The sequence below is a fragment of the Petromyzon marinus genome, unplaced genomic scaffold, assembly GCF_048934315.1.
Source record: "Petromyzon marinus isolate PM22_M1 ecotype Great Lakes invasive population unplaced genomic scaffold, UKy_Petmar_22M1.pri1.0 PM_Scaffold_220, whole genome shotgun sequence".
In the NCBI taxonomy this organism is placed as follows: domain Eukaryota; kingdom Metazoa; phylum Chordata; class Hyperoartia; order Petromyzontiformes; family Petromyzontidae; genus Petromyzon; species Petromyzon marinus.
In genome coordinates, this window is record NW_027423192.1 from 89,280 (window position 1) to 106,179 (window position 16,900).

The 16,900-nt window shown below is 42.7% G+C and overlaps 1 protein-coding gene across 1 annotated transcript in view; it reads right to left on the reverse strand.

Moving 5' to 3' along the window:
- Nucleotides 1-11,374, reverse strand: part of LOC142922933 (uncharacterized) — a 61,305-nt gene extending 49,931 nt beyond the window's left edge. Inside the window, exons 1-2 of the mRNA XM_076063871.1 lie at nucleotides 11,173-11,374; nucleotides 6,533-6,553 (exon numbers count right to left, since the gene is read on the reverse strand). Coding sequence (XP_075919986.1) covers nucleotides 6,533-6,553; nucleotides 11,173-11,362 — 211 coding nt within the window. The 5' untranslated portion in view covers nucleotides 11,363-11,374. The remainder of the gene's footprint in view (nucleotides 1-6,532; nucleotides 6,554-11,172) is intronic.
- Between the last annotated feature and the right edge of the window lie 5,526 nt (nucleotides 11,375-16,900).

Below are 16,900 nucleotides of genomic sequence, written 5' to 3' on the forward strand. Positions count from 1 at the left end.
CGGAGCCAGGAGATTGAATCTCTCTACCCTCGGGGCTCCTCCAGAAACAACGAAAATCCACTTCGTGTGGCCACGTGGAATGTTCGAACGCTCACTGCGGAGGAGAGGCTGCCACTCCTCTGTCGGGAGCTGGACCGGTACCGCCTGGATCTATGCAGCATTCAGGAGGTCCGGTGGACCGGCTCTGGCTCCTGCCACCATGAGGGGTGGACAGTCCTCTACTCGGGGCAGCAGACTGCCAAACAACAGGGTGTGGCTCTTCTTTTGAACAAAAGAATGAAGGGGGCGTGGGAGCGTGGCGGTGAGGTGTGGGAAGCTGTAAGCCCAAGGGTACTTTGGGCTCGCCTTCCCATCAACCGGAGGCGAGGAGTGGTGGTCGTGGTTACTTATGCCCCCACTGAAGACGAACATCCGTGGAGGGATGCAGGCAAGGCCGATGAGTCAGATGCCTTCCATGACCTCCTGTCACAGATGCTGGCTAAAGTGGCCCCTCGGGACAGAGTCATCTTGTTGGGTGACTTCAATGCCCGAGTTGGTCATGATGCTGGCACCTGGTCTGGAGTGATTGGAGGACATGGGCCAGATCAACTCAATAACAACGGTAGGAGGCTGCTAGATTTTTGTGCAGCCCATGGGCTTGTAATTACCAACACGCTGTTCCGGCATCGGCGCATCCACACAACATCATGGATGCATGCCGGGTCCAAGCAAGAACATCTTCTGGACTGCATAGTGACGGACCAGCGGATGCGAGCCCATGTCCTTGACACCAGGACCTACCTGGTGTCAAAGGAGAGTGGCGTTTGTGCGCAGGCTGCCCTATATGACATCATAACAACAGTCTGGACCACTGGACGGGTTCCGCAGGATTGGAAGGATGCCCTGGTGGTCCCCCTCTTTAAGAAGGGGGACCGCACAGACTGTAACAACTACAGGGGCATCTCACTCCTCAGTGTGCCGGGAAAGGTCCTGGCAAGGATTATTCAACATCGCCTTGCCAGGCACGCTGAGGAGAGGCTTGCGGAGCCCCAATGCGGTTTCAGGAAAGGGCGGTCCTGCACAGATGCCATATTTTATGTCCGTCTGCTACAGCAGAGGTGTAGGAATTCCAACAAGACCTACATCTCTGCTTTATTGACCTGGTCAAGGCCTATGATACCATCAGTAGGCCTGGGTTCTGGGTTGTTCTTCATGCTTTCGGAGTCCCTGACCCTCTGATCATGATCATTAAGGACCTTCATGATGGTGAGCTGGGGCCTGGGTAAAACTACGTGGCCGGGAGTCAGAGCCATTCCCTGTACACCTTGAGGTGCGACAGGGATGTCCTCTGGCTTCTACATTATTTAACATATTCTTCGACCACGTAGTTCGTGAAACCTTCAATAGCTGTACCGGAGGAATTTCCATCTGGTACAGATACAATGGGAGGCTGATGGATGCCCGGGTGCGGACAAGGGATGGCTCCCTATTGCTCAACCATGTATGTATGATCTGGTAATTGCTGCTCATTCAGAGGAGTTGAAGGCGCTGCTGCTGAACCTGGAGCTTGCCACTAAGAGATGGGGCCTTACCATCAGCTCCACCAAAACTAAGCACCTGCCTGGGTATTTTGTACCATCGGACACTCCACCCCCACAACTCCCAATCGGTGATGGGGCAGTTGTGGAGAGAGTGGAGAGTTTCCCATACCTGGGCAGTGTGCTTATGACCGGCTCCAGTTTAACAGCAGAGGTCTCACTCCGAATCAGTCGAGCGGCAATATCTTTTCATAATAAAGGTTTTTGGGTTAGATCGCGTTTATTTATAAATGTGTCGTAACCCTCCACCACCCGACACGGCCAATCAGCAAAAAAAGTGTCACGTTGACAAAAGACAAATAATTCACTACTTCAGCCCACCGGTGTGTTGAAGGGTTAATCCACATTTACAGTTTGAGTACGACGTTTCGCTGGTAAATACATCCAGCATCATCAAGCAATTCGCCAGAATGGTAAAGCCCTTGCTTGCTCCCGGTTTTTATATAGAGCAGCAGGGCGACGTCATCACTTAACTCATATCAGGTGCAGTGATTAGAGGCGGAGGGGGGGGGGGTATTGTAATTATATAATCGATTAGTAATCAGTCATTGGTCATGATTAGTAATGAGTTGTAGATTAGTAATTCTTTAAATGTAATGTGTATTATTTAATAATACGCTTCCAGGCCGCACTAAGCCGGTAGCTCTCAGAGCGATTAAAGTTATTCTTGTTCCTCTCAATTTCAATAGATTCTCTAATTAGTCTTTGCCAGTAATAATTAGTTTTACACACCACTGCAACATTGTCAAAATCAATGGAGTGTCCTTGTTGACAAGCATGTTCTGCCACTGCCGACAGTTGTGTTTGAGATAATTTAATATTTCTCTGATGTTCTTTTAGTCTTACGCTGATGTTACGTCCCGTCTGCCCAATGTAGCAGCTGCCACATGAACAATTAATCCGATATACACCTGTTGATAGTTTAGGTAATGCATCTTTAGTGCAAGATACTAGTTTTTGAATTTTGTGTACTGTACCAAATCTTACTGTAATGTTTTGCTTTTGCAGAACACGGGCTAATTTGTCAGTTACTCCTGAGATATATGGAATTTTTATTGTTTTAACAATCTGGTCGCTTTCAGTAGTATTGCTTTGCGATCGTGATTTGGCATTCAGTGCTCTGTTAATTTGAGCATTATTGTAGCCATTCTGTCGTAGTGCGTCTTTAACGTGTTTAATCTCTCTCACTAGACTCTCACCATCTGACACTGTTTTGGCCCGATGTACGAGCATCTTGATAAGAGAGGATTTCTGAGCTGGATGATGATGTGATTCTGCATTCAGATAGGCATCAGTTTGCGTTTGCTTTCCGCAAACGCTGTGTGTTATTTTACCGTTTAGGCCATGTCCAAGCAAAATATCTAGGAATGGGAGTGTGTTATTCACCTCCATTTCCATGGTGAACTGGATGGCCGGGTTTTGTGCATTGAGATGATTTAGAAAATCATTAAGTGTATCTTTACCATGTGGCCAGACAACCAAAGTGTCATCCACATACCTAAACCAAAAAGGATGGTTTTAATGTGCTCGAGGCAAGTGCTCTTATTTCAAAGTTTTCCATGTACAAATTTGCTATAGCAGGGGATAAAGGAGAACCCATTGCTGCTCCTTCCTTTTGTTTAAAGAAATCCCCTCTCCATAAGAAGTGTTATTTAAACAATGGCCAGCATGTTTCGGAATATCTTTTTGTAAACCGGTATTCTTTACTAGTGTATCAAGTAATTTAAGCGATTCGTCCACTGGAACCTTAGTGAATAGAGAAATCACATCAAAACTTACCAGAATATCATCAGGAGTAAGTTTAATATCTTTAATCACATTCACAAGATGTTCTGAATTTTTTTATGAATGAAGATGTCTTACCGATGTAGGGCTGTATTTGTTTGGTTATATATTTTGCTAATTGATATGTGGCAGAGCCAATTGTACAAAATATATAACCAAACAAATACAGCCCTACATCGGTAAGACATCTTCATTCATAAAAAAATTCAGAACATCTTGTGAATGTGATTAAAGATATTAAACTTACTCCTGATGATATTCTGGTAAGTTTTGATGTGATTTCTCTATTCACTAAGGTTCCAGTGGACGAATCGCTTAAATTACTTGATACACTAGTAAAGAATACCGGTTTACAAAAATATATTCCGAAACTTGCTGGCCATTGTTTAAATAACACTTACTTCTTATGGAGAGGGGATTTCTTTAAACAAAAGGAAGGAGCAGCAATGGGTTCTCCGTTATCCCCTGCTATAGCAAATTTGTACATGGAAAACTTTGAAATAAGAGCACTTGCCTCGAGCACATTAAAACCATCCTTTTGGTTTAGGTATGTGGATGACACTTTGGTTGTCTGGCCACATGGTAAAGATACACTTAATGATTTTCTAAATCATCTCAATGCACAAAACCCGGCCATCCAGTTCACCATGGAAATGGAGGTGAATAACACACTCCCATTCCTAGATATTTTGCTTGGACATGGCCTAAACGGTAAAATAACACACAGCGTTTACAGAAAGCAAACGCACACTGATGCCTATCTGAATGCAGAATCACATCATCATCCAGCTCAGAAATCCTCTCTTATCAAGACGCTCGTACATCGGGCCAAAACAGTGTCAGATGGTGAGAGTCTAGTGAGAGAGATTAAACACGTTAAAGACGCACTACGACAGAATGGCTACAATAATGCTCAAATTAACAGAGCACTGAATGCCAAATCACGATCGCAAAGCAATACTACTGAAAGCGACCAGATTGTTAAAACAATAAAAATTCCATATATCTCAGGAGTAACTGACAAATTAGCCCGTGTTCTGCAAAAGCAAAACATTACAGTAAGATTTGGTACAGTACACAAAATTCAAAAACTAGTATTTTGCACTAAAGATGCATTACCTAAACTATCAACAGAAGGTGTATATCGGATTAATTGTTCATGTGGCAGCTGCTACATTGGGCAGACGGGACGTAACATCAGCGTAAGACTAAAAGAACATCAGAGAAATATTAAATTATCTCAAACACAACTGTCGGCAGTGGCAGAACATGCTTGTCAACAAGGACACTCAATTGATTTTGACAATGTTGCAGTGGTGTGTAAAACTAATTATTACTGGCAAAGACTAATTAGAGAATCCATTGAAATTGAGAGGAACAAGAATAACTTTAATCGCTCTGACAGCTACCGGCTTAGTGCGGCCTGGAAGCGTATTATTAAATAATACACATTACATTTAAAGAATTACTAATCTACAACTCATTACTAATCATAACCAATGACTGATTACTAATCGATTATATAATTACAATACCCCCCCCCCCCTCCGCCTCTAATCACTGCACCTGATATGAGTTAAGTGATGACGTCACCCTGCTGCTCTATATAAAAACCGGGAGCAAGCGAGGGCTTTACCATTCTGGCGAATTGCTTGATGATGCTGGATGTATTTACCAGCGAAACGTCGTACTCAAACTGTAAATGTGGATTAACTCTTCAACACACCGGTGGGCTAAAGTAGTGAACTATTTGTCTTTTGTCAACGTGACACTTTTTTTGCTGATTGGCTGTGTCGGGTGGTGGAGGGTTACGACACATTTATAAATAAACGCGATCTAACCCAAAAACCTTTATTATGAATAATATTGGTCGCGAAAGCCTACGTGTTAAACTGGCAATATCTTTTCATCGTTTGCGTAACGCTGTGTGGAAGCTACCTGGTCTTTAACTGCGCACTAAGCTTCAGGTCTTCTCGGCCCTAAGCTTCAGGTCTTCTCGGCCACGGTCATTCCCTCCCTTCTCTACGCTTGCAAAACGTGGACCCCCCTAATGGAACATCTTCACCGGTTAGAAACATTTAGGCTGCCCTACCTCCGATCCATCATGGGTTTAACCAGGCTGGATTGTGTGAGGAGCTCACAAATCCTTGAAAGATCTGGGCAAGGTCCCATCGGTGAGCTCCTCCGGCAGGCAAGGCTATGTTGGCTGGGTCATGTAGCCCGCATGCCCAGCCACCGCATGCCGAAACAGCTTTTGTTCGGCCGGATCGAGGGGGCTAAACGGGCGCAGCACGGGCTAGAGAAGAGATGGAGTGATGTGGTACAGGAGGACGTGGAGATGAGTGGACTTGCCGATGACCGGTACCATCGGTGTCAAGATCGGCCTCTGTGGAGGAGGCTCGTGAAGGACGCTACTGGGCAGTTGGAGGCAGTCGCCCTCCAACAACAACGGAGGGCGGAGGAGCGACGCTCACAACAACGAGCGGAGCGCCGGGTGGCTAAAGCACAGCAGGTTGGTACAGTAGGGGGCACAGGTTGTGCATCAGCCAGTCATCTCAGTCATCTCAGTCAGTCGACCCATGGCACCTGGGTCTGCCCCGTGACCTCCTGCCAGCGGGCGTTCGACACTTCACGTGGCCTCAGGGTGCACATAGCCTGGCACAAGCGTCGTGGTGACGTCACCGCCACTTAGTGGCGAATGGCGGTTGTTGTGACGTGTGTGTGACGTGTGTGTGACGTGTGTGTGTGACGTGTGTGTGTGACGTGTGTGTGAGGTGTGTGTGTGTGTGACGTGTGTGTGACGTGTGTGTGTGTGACGTGTGTGTGTGTGAGACGTGTGTGTGACTGTGTGTGTGATGTGTGACGTGTGTGTGTGTGTGACGTGTGTGTGCGTGTGACGTGTGTGTGTGTGACGTTTGTGTGTGTGATGTGTGTGCGTGACGTGTGTGACGTGTGTGATGTTTGTGTGTGTGTGTGTGTGACGTGTGTGTGATGTGTGTGTGACGTGTGTGTGTGACGTGTGTGTGACGTGTGTGTGTGTGACGTGTGTGTGACGTGTGACGTTTGTGTGACGTGTGATGTTTGTGTGACGTGTGTGTGACGTGTGTGTGTGACGTGTGTGTGTGTGACGTGTGTGACGTGTGTGTGTGTAGTGTGTGTGTGTGACGTACCTGTGAAGTACGTCGCTGGAGCTGTGGCAGACACAGAGACAGTCAGACAGAGAGAGACAGTCAGAGAGAGACAGACAGAGAGAGAGAGACAGACAGAGACAGACAGAAAGAGACAGTCAGAGAGAGACAGTCAGACAGTCAGAGATAGACAGAGAGAGACAGACAGAGAGAGACAGTCAGAGAGAGACAGACAGACAGAGAGACAGACAGAGAGAGAGACAGACAGAGACAGACAGAGACAGACAGAGAGAGACAGACAGAGACAGTCAGAGAGAGACAGACAGAGAGAGACAGACAGAGACAGACAGAGACAGACAGAGAGAGACAGAGAGATAGACAGAGACAGACAGAGACAGACAGAGGGAGACAGTCAGACAGAGAGACAGAGAGAGACAGACAGAGACAGAGAGAGACAGACAGAGAGAGACAGAGACAGACAGAGACAGACAGAGCGAGAGAGACAGACAGAGACAGACAGAGAGAGACAGACAGACAGAGAGAGACAGAGACAGACAGAGACAGACAGAGACAGACAGAGAGAGAGACAGAGACAGACAGAGACAGACAGAGAGAGACAGACAGACAGAGACAGACAGAGACAGACAGAGCGAGAGAGACAGACAGAGACAGACAGAGAGAGACAGACAGAGAGAGACAGAGACAGACAGAGACAGACAGAGACAGACAGAGAGAGAGACAGAGACAGACAGACAGACAGAGACAGACAGACAGAGCGAGAGAGACAGAGAGAGACAGTCAGACAGAGACAGACAGAGACAGACAGAGATACAGAGGTAAAGTCACGTAGATAAAACTAAACAAAAACCAATCAAATCACGACGTTTCCGAGGCAACACAAGCCTCCGTCTTCAGGTGGAGTAGTCGACGCAGAACGTCTGTGTCAGGAGCACAGTTCAGAGACGACCGGGGTTATATACAGGCCAAGGGAGGCGGGGGGAGGAGTCAATAAGGGGGGCGTGGCTGGGTGGGAGGGCTGGGCTAAGCAGCCCTTTTGATAGGCTGCTGGGGTAACAGCCACTTGGCACTGCACGAGGGGTGGGTAAACCCCACCTTTTAGTCACACTGCGTGGGGGGGGTCCCGGGGACGAGGAAGAGACCTGCTGCTTTTTTGTGAAAGCGGCGGCAAAAACGGCCGTTCAATTACAAGGTCGCTGAAGTTTGATGCGTAACCACTGAGGAGCGGAAATGGCCGTGCAAAAACACGTGGAAAGGCAGCCGACGTTTTTACTTGATTTGTGACATCTTTCCAGCGGTTGCTCAATGTGAAACCGTCCTCTCGGTTGAAGTTGTGTCTGTGTTTTGTTTAATCTGGATGGCCTCGTGGACAAATCTCTGATGATAACCGGGAGGGTTTGCAGAGCAGCTTGGTATCGGAGAAAACAATATCGTCAATCACCCACAGCGTTGTAGCAGTGATCAGCCGCGGCAGAAGAATTGGTTCTGCCGTGTTTCGAATCTGATTTGTGTGCTCGCGAATTTGGTCAGGGATATGTCGCTTCGTCTCCCCGATATAGCAGTCACCGCAGGTACAACTCAATTTGTAAACACCGGGAGTACTGTAAGTCAGGAATGGCATCCTTTACTGACGGGATAAAATCACGGATTTTATGCACTGTATTGAACTGGACCTGGATCTTGTGTTTGTTTAGAATTTTGGAAATCTTTTTAGTAACGCCTGCTATGTATGGTTTTGACCGGAGTATCAAGCGGTTATCATCAGAGATTTATCCACGAGGCAATTCAGATCTACAAACACAGACACAATTTCAACCGAGAAGATGTATTCAAATTAAGCAACCATTGGAAAGATGTTCTAAATCGAACTAAACATTAAACTCATTTCAATGGTACAGTATATTTTTCAAGTAGTGGTACCCCAAGCTTTCGCAGCTCTTATAAATTCCCTTTTCACACCATCAATAGGTAAACTCCCCCTCCCCCCCCCCCCCGCCAAACCTACCGGTTATCATCAGAGATTTGTCCACGAGGCCATCCAGATTTACAAACACAGACACAACTTCAACCGAGAGGACGGTTTCACATTGAGCAACCGCTGGAAAGATGTCACAAATCAAGTCAAACGTCGGCTGCCTTTCCACGTGTTTTTGCACGGCCTTTTCCGCTCCTCAGTGGTTACGCATCAAACTTCAGCGACCTTGTAATTGAACGGCCGTTTTTGCCGCCGCTTTCACAAAAAAGCAGCAGGTCTCTTCCTCGTCCCCGGGACCCCCCCACGCAGGGTGACTAAAAGGTGGGGTTTACCCACCCTTGTGCAGTGCCAAGTGGCTGTTACCCCAGCAGCCTATCAAAAAGGGCTGCTTAGCCCAGCCCTCCCACCCAGCCACGCCCCCCTTATTGACTCCTCCCCCCACCTCCCTTGGCCTGTATATAATCCCGGTCGTCTCTGAACTGTGCTCCTGACACAGACGTTCTGCGTCGGCTACTCCACCTGAAGACGGAGGCTTGTGTTGCCTCGGAAACGTCGTGATTTGATTGGTTTATTTTGTTTTATTTTATCTACGTGGCTTTACCGAATAAAACCAAAAACTATAAATCCTTGCAGTCACGAACGTTTCAAATCTAGAATTGTCTATGAAGCTCTATATGTATGACTAAGTAAGTTATATAACTAAGCTATATAAGTTATCTATCTAACTAACTACGTTAACTAAGTTATATAACTAAGTTGTCTAAGTTGTCACCTGCCAGGTAGCCGCTGTCTAAGTTGCGTATATAAGTTATATAAGTTAACTTAGTTAGATAACTAAGTTATATTAGTTGTCTATACAAGTTATATAAGTTAACTTAGTTATATAACTAAGTTATATAAGTTGCATATATAAGTTATATAAGTTAACTTAGTTATATACCTAAGTTATCCAAATTGTCTATATAAGTTATATAGGTTAACTTAGTTAGTTATATCACTAGGTTATATAAGTTGTCTATACAAGTTATATAACTTAAGTTAGCTATGTTACTTAGTTATATAACTAAGTTATATAAGTTGTCTATATAAGTTATATAAGTGAACTTAGTTAGTTATATAAGTTATATAAGTTGTCTATACAAGTTATATAAGTTAACTAAGTAAATTTCGATTTAAAGCTTTCGTGACTGCAATGATTCAACTTCTTTGGTTCTTTCGGTAAAGTCACGTAGAATGATAATAAAATAATAAATTGATCAAATAAAATAACACAATAATATTCTCACAACGTTTCGGCCACAACACAAGCGGCCTTCATCAGGTGGCCGAAACGTCGTGAGAATATTATTGTGTTATTTTATTTTATCAATTTATTATTTTATTATCATTCTACGTGACTTTACCGAAAGAACCAAAGAAGGTTAACTAAGTAAGTTATATAAGTAATATAATTAAGTTGTCTAAGTTGTTACCTGCCAGGTAGCCGCTGTCTAAGTTGTCTATACAAGTTATATAAGTAAGTTATAAAGTTAACTTAGTAATTTAACTAGTTATATTACTAGTTATATAAAGTTTTTACCTGCCAGGTAGGCGCTGTCTGAGTTGTCTATAAAAGTTATAAAGTTATATAACTAAGTAAGTTATAAAGTTAACTAAGTTATAAAGTTAACTTAGTAATACAAGTAGTTATATTACTAGTTATATAAAGTTGTTACCTGCCAGGTAGCCGCTGTCTGAGTTGTCTATACAAGTTATACAAGTTATATAAGTTATATAACTAAGTTATAAAGTTATATAACTAGTAATATAACTAGTAATATAAGTAGTTATATTACTAGTTATATAAAGTTGTTACCTGCCAGGTAGCCGCTGTCTGAGTTGTCTATACAAGTTATAAAGTTATATAACTAAGTTATAAAGTCATATAACTAGTAATATAAGTAGTTATATTACTAGTTATATAAAATAACACAATAATATTCTCACGACGTTTCGGCCACAACACAAGAGGCCTTCATCAGGTGAAGGGAGCGAGACTGTCTGGTAGGACAGCGCTGGAGTGAGAGAGCCACGTTCAGATCACGGCTTTTAAGCTGTGTGAGAGGAACAAAGAGCCTTAGAGTCGCGGCATCTCTTCAGAAAGGTGAGAGACTGTTCCTCTCACACAGCTTAAAATCCGTGATCTGAACGTGGCTCTCTCACTCCAGCGCTGTCCTACCAGACAGTCTCGCTCCCTTCACCTGATGAAGGCCTCTTGTGTTGTGGCCGAAACGTCGTGAGAATATTATTGTGTTATTTTATTTTATCAATTTATTATTTTATTCTCATTCTACGTGACTTTACCGAAAGAACCAAAGAAGATGAATCATTGCAGTCACGAAAGCTTTAAATCGAAATTTAGTTATATAAAGTTGTTACCTGCCAGGTAGCCGCTGTCTGAGTTGTCTATACAAGTTATATAAGTTATATAACTAAGTTATAAAGTTATATAACTAGTAATATAACTAGTAATATAAGTAGTTATATTACTAGTTATATAAAGTTGTTACCTGCCAGGTAGCCGCTGTCTAAGTTGTCTATACAAGTTATACAAGTTATATAAGTAATATAAGTAAGTTATAAAGTTATATAACTAGTAATATAACTAGTTATATAAGTAGTTATATTACTAGTTATATAAAGTTGTTACCTGCCAGGTAGCCGCTGTGCCCGAGGCTGGAGGGTGGAGGAGGGGGAGGGGCCGGGGCCCTGAGCGGGGTCGCGACCCCCACGCCCGGGGTCACGACCCCGCCGTGACCCCGCCCACCGTGGGGCGGGGGCTGGGGGGCCCCGCCCACCGTAGCTCCGCCCCCCGGCAGGGCCCAGGTGGGCGGGGCCATGGGGGGGAGAGGGGGGAGGGAGGAGGAGGACTTCGTCTGTGGCGGGGGGAGTGGGGGGGAGTGGGGGGAGTGGGGGGGGTAGTGGGGGGGTGAGTGGGGGGTAGTGGGGGGGGAGGTGGGGGGAGTGGGGGGGTAGTGGGGGGGGGTGAGTGGGGGGTGAGTGGGGGGTGAGTGGGTGGGGGTGAGAGATATTGAGATATAAACATTAGAATTCAATTTGACACTGAGACATTTGGTATGTACTGTGTGTGTGTGTACTGTGTGTGTGTACTGTGTGTGTGTGTACTGTGTGTGTGTACTGTGTGTGTGTACTGTGTGTGTGTGTACTGTGTGTACTGTGTGTGTGTACTGTGTGTACTGTGTGTGTGTACTGTGTGTGTGTGTACTGTGTGTACTGTGTGTGTGTACTGTGTGTGTACTGTGTGTGTGTGTGTACTGTGTGTACTGTGTGTGTGTACTGTGTGTACTGTGTGTGTGTACTGTGTGTGTGTGTACTGTGTATGTGTACTGTGTGTGTGTACTGTGTGTGTACTGTGTGTGTGTACTGTGTGTGTACTGTGTGTGTGTGTGTACTGTGTGTACTGTGTGTGTGTACTGTGTGTGTACTGTGTGTGTACTGTGTGTGTGTACTGTGTGTACTGTGTGTGTGTACTGTGTGTACTGTGTGTGTGTACTGTGTGTGTGTGTACTGTGTGTGTGTACTGTGTGTGTGTACTGTGTGTGTACTGTGTGTGTGTACTGTGTGTGTACTGTGTGTGTGTGTGTACTGTGTGTACTGTGTGTGTGTGTGTACTGTGTGTGTGTACTGTGTGTGTGTGTACTGTGTGTGTGTGTACTGTGTGTGTGTACTGTGTGTGTACTGTGTGTGTGTACTGTGTGTGTACTGTGTGTGTGTGTGTACTGTGTGTGTGTACTGTGTGTGTACTGTGTGTGTACTGTGTGTGTGTACTGTGTGTGTGTACTGTGTGTGTACTGTGTGTGTACTGTGTGTGTGTACTGTGTGTGTACTGTGTGTACTGTGTGTGTGTACTGTGTGTGTACTGTGTGTGTACTGTGTGTGTGTACTGTGTGTGTATACTGTGTGTGTGTACTGTGTGTGTACTGTGTGTGTGTACTGTTTGTACTGTGTGTGTGTACTGTGTATGTGTACTGTGTGTACTGTGTGTGTGTACTGTGTGTGTACTGTGTGTGTGTACTGTGTGTGTGTACTGTGTGTGTGTACTGTGTGTGTACTGTGTGTGTACTGTGTGTGTGTACTGTGTGTGTGTACTGTGTGTGTACTGTGTGTGTACTGTGTGTGTGTACTGTGTGTGTGTACTGTGTGTGTGTACTGTGTGTACTGTGTGTGTGTACTGTGTGTGTGTACTGTGTGTGTGTGTACTGTGTGTGTGTACTGTGTGTGTGTGTACTGTGTATGTGTACTGTATGTGTGTACTGTGTGTGTACTGTGTGTGTGTGTGTACTGTGTGTGTACTGTGTGTGTGTGTGTACTGTGTGTGTGTACTGTGTGTGTGTACTGTGTGTGTACTGTGTGTACTGTGTGTGTGTGTACTGTGTGTGTGTACTGTGTGTGTGTACTGTGTGTGTGTGTACTGTGTGTGTGTGTACTGTGTGTGTACTGTGTGTGTGTGTACTGTGTGTGTGTACTGTGTGTGTACTGTGTGTGTGTACTGTGTGTGTACTGTGTGTGTGTACTGTGTGTGTACTTTGTGTGTGTACGGTGTGAGTGTGTACTGTGTGTGTGTACTGTGTGTGTGTACTGTGTGTGTGTACTGTGTGTGTGTACTGTGTGTGTACTGTGTGTACTGTGTGTGTGTACTGTGTGTGTGTACTGTGTGTGTGTACTGTGTGTGTGTACTGTGTGTACTGTGTGTGTGTACTGTGTGTGTACTGTGTGTGTGTACTGTGTGTGTGTACTGTGTGTGTACTGTGTGTGTGTACTGTGTGAGTGTGTACTGTGTGTGTGTGTGTACTGTGTGTGTGTGTACTGTGTACTGTGTGTGTGTACTGTGTGTGTGTACTGTGTGTGTGTACTGTGTGTGTGTACTGTGTGTGTGTGTACTGTGTGTGTGTGTACTGTGTACTGTGTGTGTGTACTGTGTGTGTGTGTGTACTGTGTGTGTGTACTGTGTGTGTACTGTGTGTGTGTACTGTGTGTGTACTGTGTGTGTGTACTGTGTGTGTACTGTGTGTGTGTACTGTGTGTGTGTACTGTGTGTACTGTGTGTGCACTGTGTGTGTACTGTGTGTGTGTACTGTGTGTGTGTACTGTGTGTGTACTGTGTGTGTGTACTGTGTGTGTACTGTGTGTATACTGTGTGTGTGTACTGTGTGTACTGTGTGTGTGTACTGTGTGTGTGTACTACTACACGTGTGTACTACATGCAGTAGATGTGTACATGTATACAACACGTGTACATGTACTACAACATGTGTACTACTACATGTTAACAACATGTGTACCACAACATGTGTACTGCATGTACTACAACATGTGTACTACAACATGTTAACAACATGTTAACAACATGTGTACTACAACATGTTAACAACATGTGTACTACAACATGTGTACTACAACATGTTAACAACATGTGTACTACAACATGTTAACAACATGTTAACAACATGTGTACCACAACATGTGTACTACAACATGTGTACTACAACATGTACTACATGTTAACAACATGTGTACAACATGTTAACAACATGTGTACAACAACATGTGTACTACAGCATGTACTACAACATGTTAACAACATGTGTACAACATGTGTACTACAACATGTACTACATGTTAACAACATGTGTACTACAACATGTGAACAACATGTTAACAACATGTGCACAACATGTTAACAACATGTGTACAACATGTTAACAACATGTTAACAACATGTGCACAACATGTTAACAACATGTGTACAACATGTTAACAACATGTTAACAACATGTGTACAACATGTTAACAACATGTGTACTACAACATGTTAACAACATGCGTACAACATGTGTACAACATGTTAACAACATGTGTACAACATGTTAACAACATGTGTACAACATGTTAACAACATGTTAACAACATGTGTACAACATGTTAACAACATGTGTACTACAACATGTTAACAACATGTTAACAACATGTGTACAACATGTTAACAACATGTTAACAACATGTGTACTACAACATGTGCACAACATGTTAACAACATGTGTACAACATGTTTACAACATGTTAACAACATGTTAACAACATGTGTACCACAACATGTGTACAACATGTTAACAACATGTTAACAACATGTGTACTACAACATGTTAACAACATGTTAACAACATGTGTACTACAACATGTTAACAACATGTTAACAACATGTTAACAACATGTGTACTACAACATGTGTACAACATGTTAACAACATGTTAACAACATGTGTACTACAACATGTGTACAACATGTTAACAACATGCGTACAACATGTTTACAACATGTTAACAACATGTTAACAACATGTGTACCACAACATGTGTACAACATGTTAACAACATGTTAACAACATGTGTACTACAACATGTGTACAACATGTTAGCAACATGTGTACTACAACATGTTAACAACATGTTAACAACATGTTAACAACATGTGTACAACATGTGCACTACAACATGTGTACTACATGTACTACAACATGTTAACAACATGTGTACAACATGTTAACAACATGTGTACTACAACATGTTAACAACATGTTAACAACATGTGTACTACAACATGTTAACAACATGTTAACAACATGTGTACTACAACATGTTAACAACATGCGCACTACAACATGTTAACATGTTAACAACATGTGTACTACAACATGTTAACAACATGTTGACAACATGTGTACTACAACATGTGTACTACAACATGTTAACAACATGTTAACAACATGTGTACAACATGTTAACAACATGTTAACAACATGTTAACAACATGTTAACAACATGTGTATAACATGTTAACAACATGTTAACAACATGTGTACTGCATGTTAACAACATGTTAACAACATGTGTACTATAACATGTTAACAACATGTTAACAACATGTTAACAACATGTGTACTACAACATGTGTACTACAACATGTTAACAACATGTGTACAACATGTGTACAACATGTTAACAACATGTGTACAACATGTTAACAACATGTTAACAACATGTTAACAACATGTGTACAACATGTTAACAACATGTTAACAACATGTGCACAACATGTTAACAACATGTGTACTACAACATGTTAACAACATGTTAACAACATGTGTACAACATGTTAACAACATGTTAACAACATGTGTACTACAACATGTTAACAACATGTTAACAACATGTGTACTACAACATGTTAACAACATGTTAACAACATGTTAACAACATGTGTACTACAACATGTGTACAACATGTTAACAACATGTTAACAACATGTGTACTACAACATGTGTACAACATGTTAACAACATGCGTACAACATGTTTACAACATGTTAACAACATGTTAACAACATGTGTACCACAACATGTGTACAACATGTTAACAACATGTTAACAACATGTGTACTACAACATGTGTACAACATGTTAGCAACATGTGTACTACAACATGTTAACAACATGTTAACAACATGTTAACAACATGTGTACAACATGTGCACTACAACATGTGTACTACATGTACTACAACATGTTAACAACATGTGTACAACATGTTAACAACATGTGTACTACAACATGTTAACAACATGTTAACAACATGTGTACTACAACATGTTAACAACATGTTAACAACATGTGTACTACAACATGTTAACAACATGCGCACTACAACATGTTAACATGTTAACAACATGTGTACTGCAACATGTTAACAACATGTTAACAACATGTGTACTACAACATGTGTACTACAACATGTTAACAACATGTGTACAACATGTGTACAACATGTTAACAACATGTGTACAACATGTTAACAACATGTTAACAACATGTTAACAACATGTGTATAACATGTTAACAACATGTTAACAACATGTGTACTGCATGTTAACAACATGTTAACAACATGTGTACTACAACATGTTAACAACATGTGTACTACAACATGTGTACTACAACATGTTAACAACATGTGTACAACATGTGTACAACATGTTAACAACATGTGTACAACATGTTAACAACATGTTAACAACATGTTAACAACATGTTAACAACATGTGTACAACATGTTAGCAACATGTGTACAACATGTTAACAACATGTGTACTACAACATGTTAACAACATGTTAACAACATGTGTACAACATGTTAACAACATGTTAACAACATGTGTACTACAACATGTTAACAACATGTTAACAACATGTGTACTACAACATGTGTACAACATGTTAACAACATGTGTACTACATGTTTACAACATGTTAACAACATGTGTACTACATGTACTACAACATGTTAACAACATGTTAACAACAT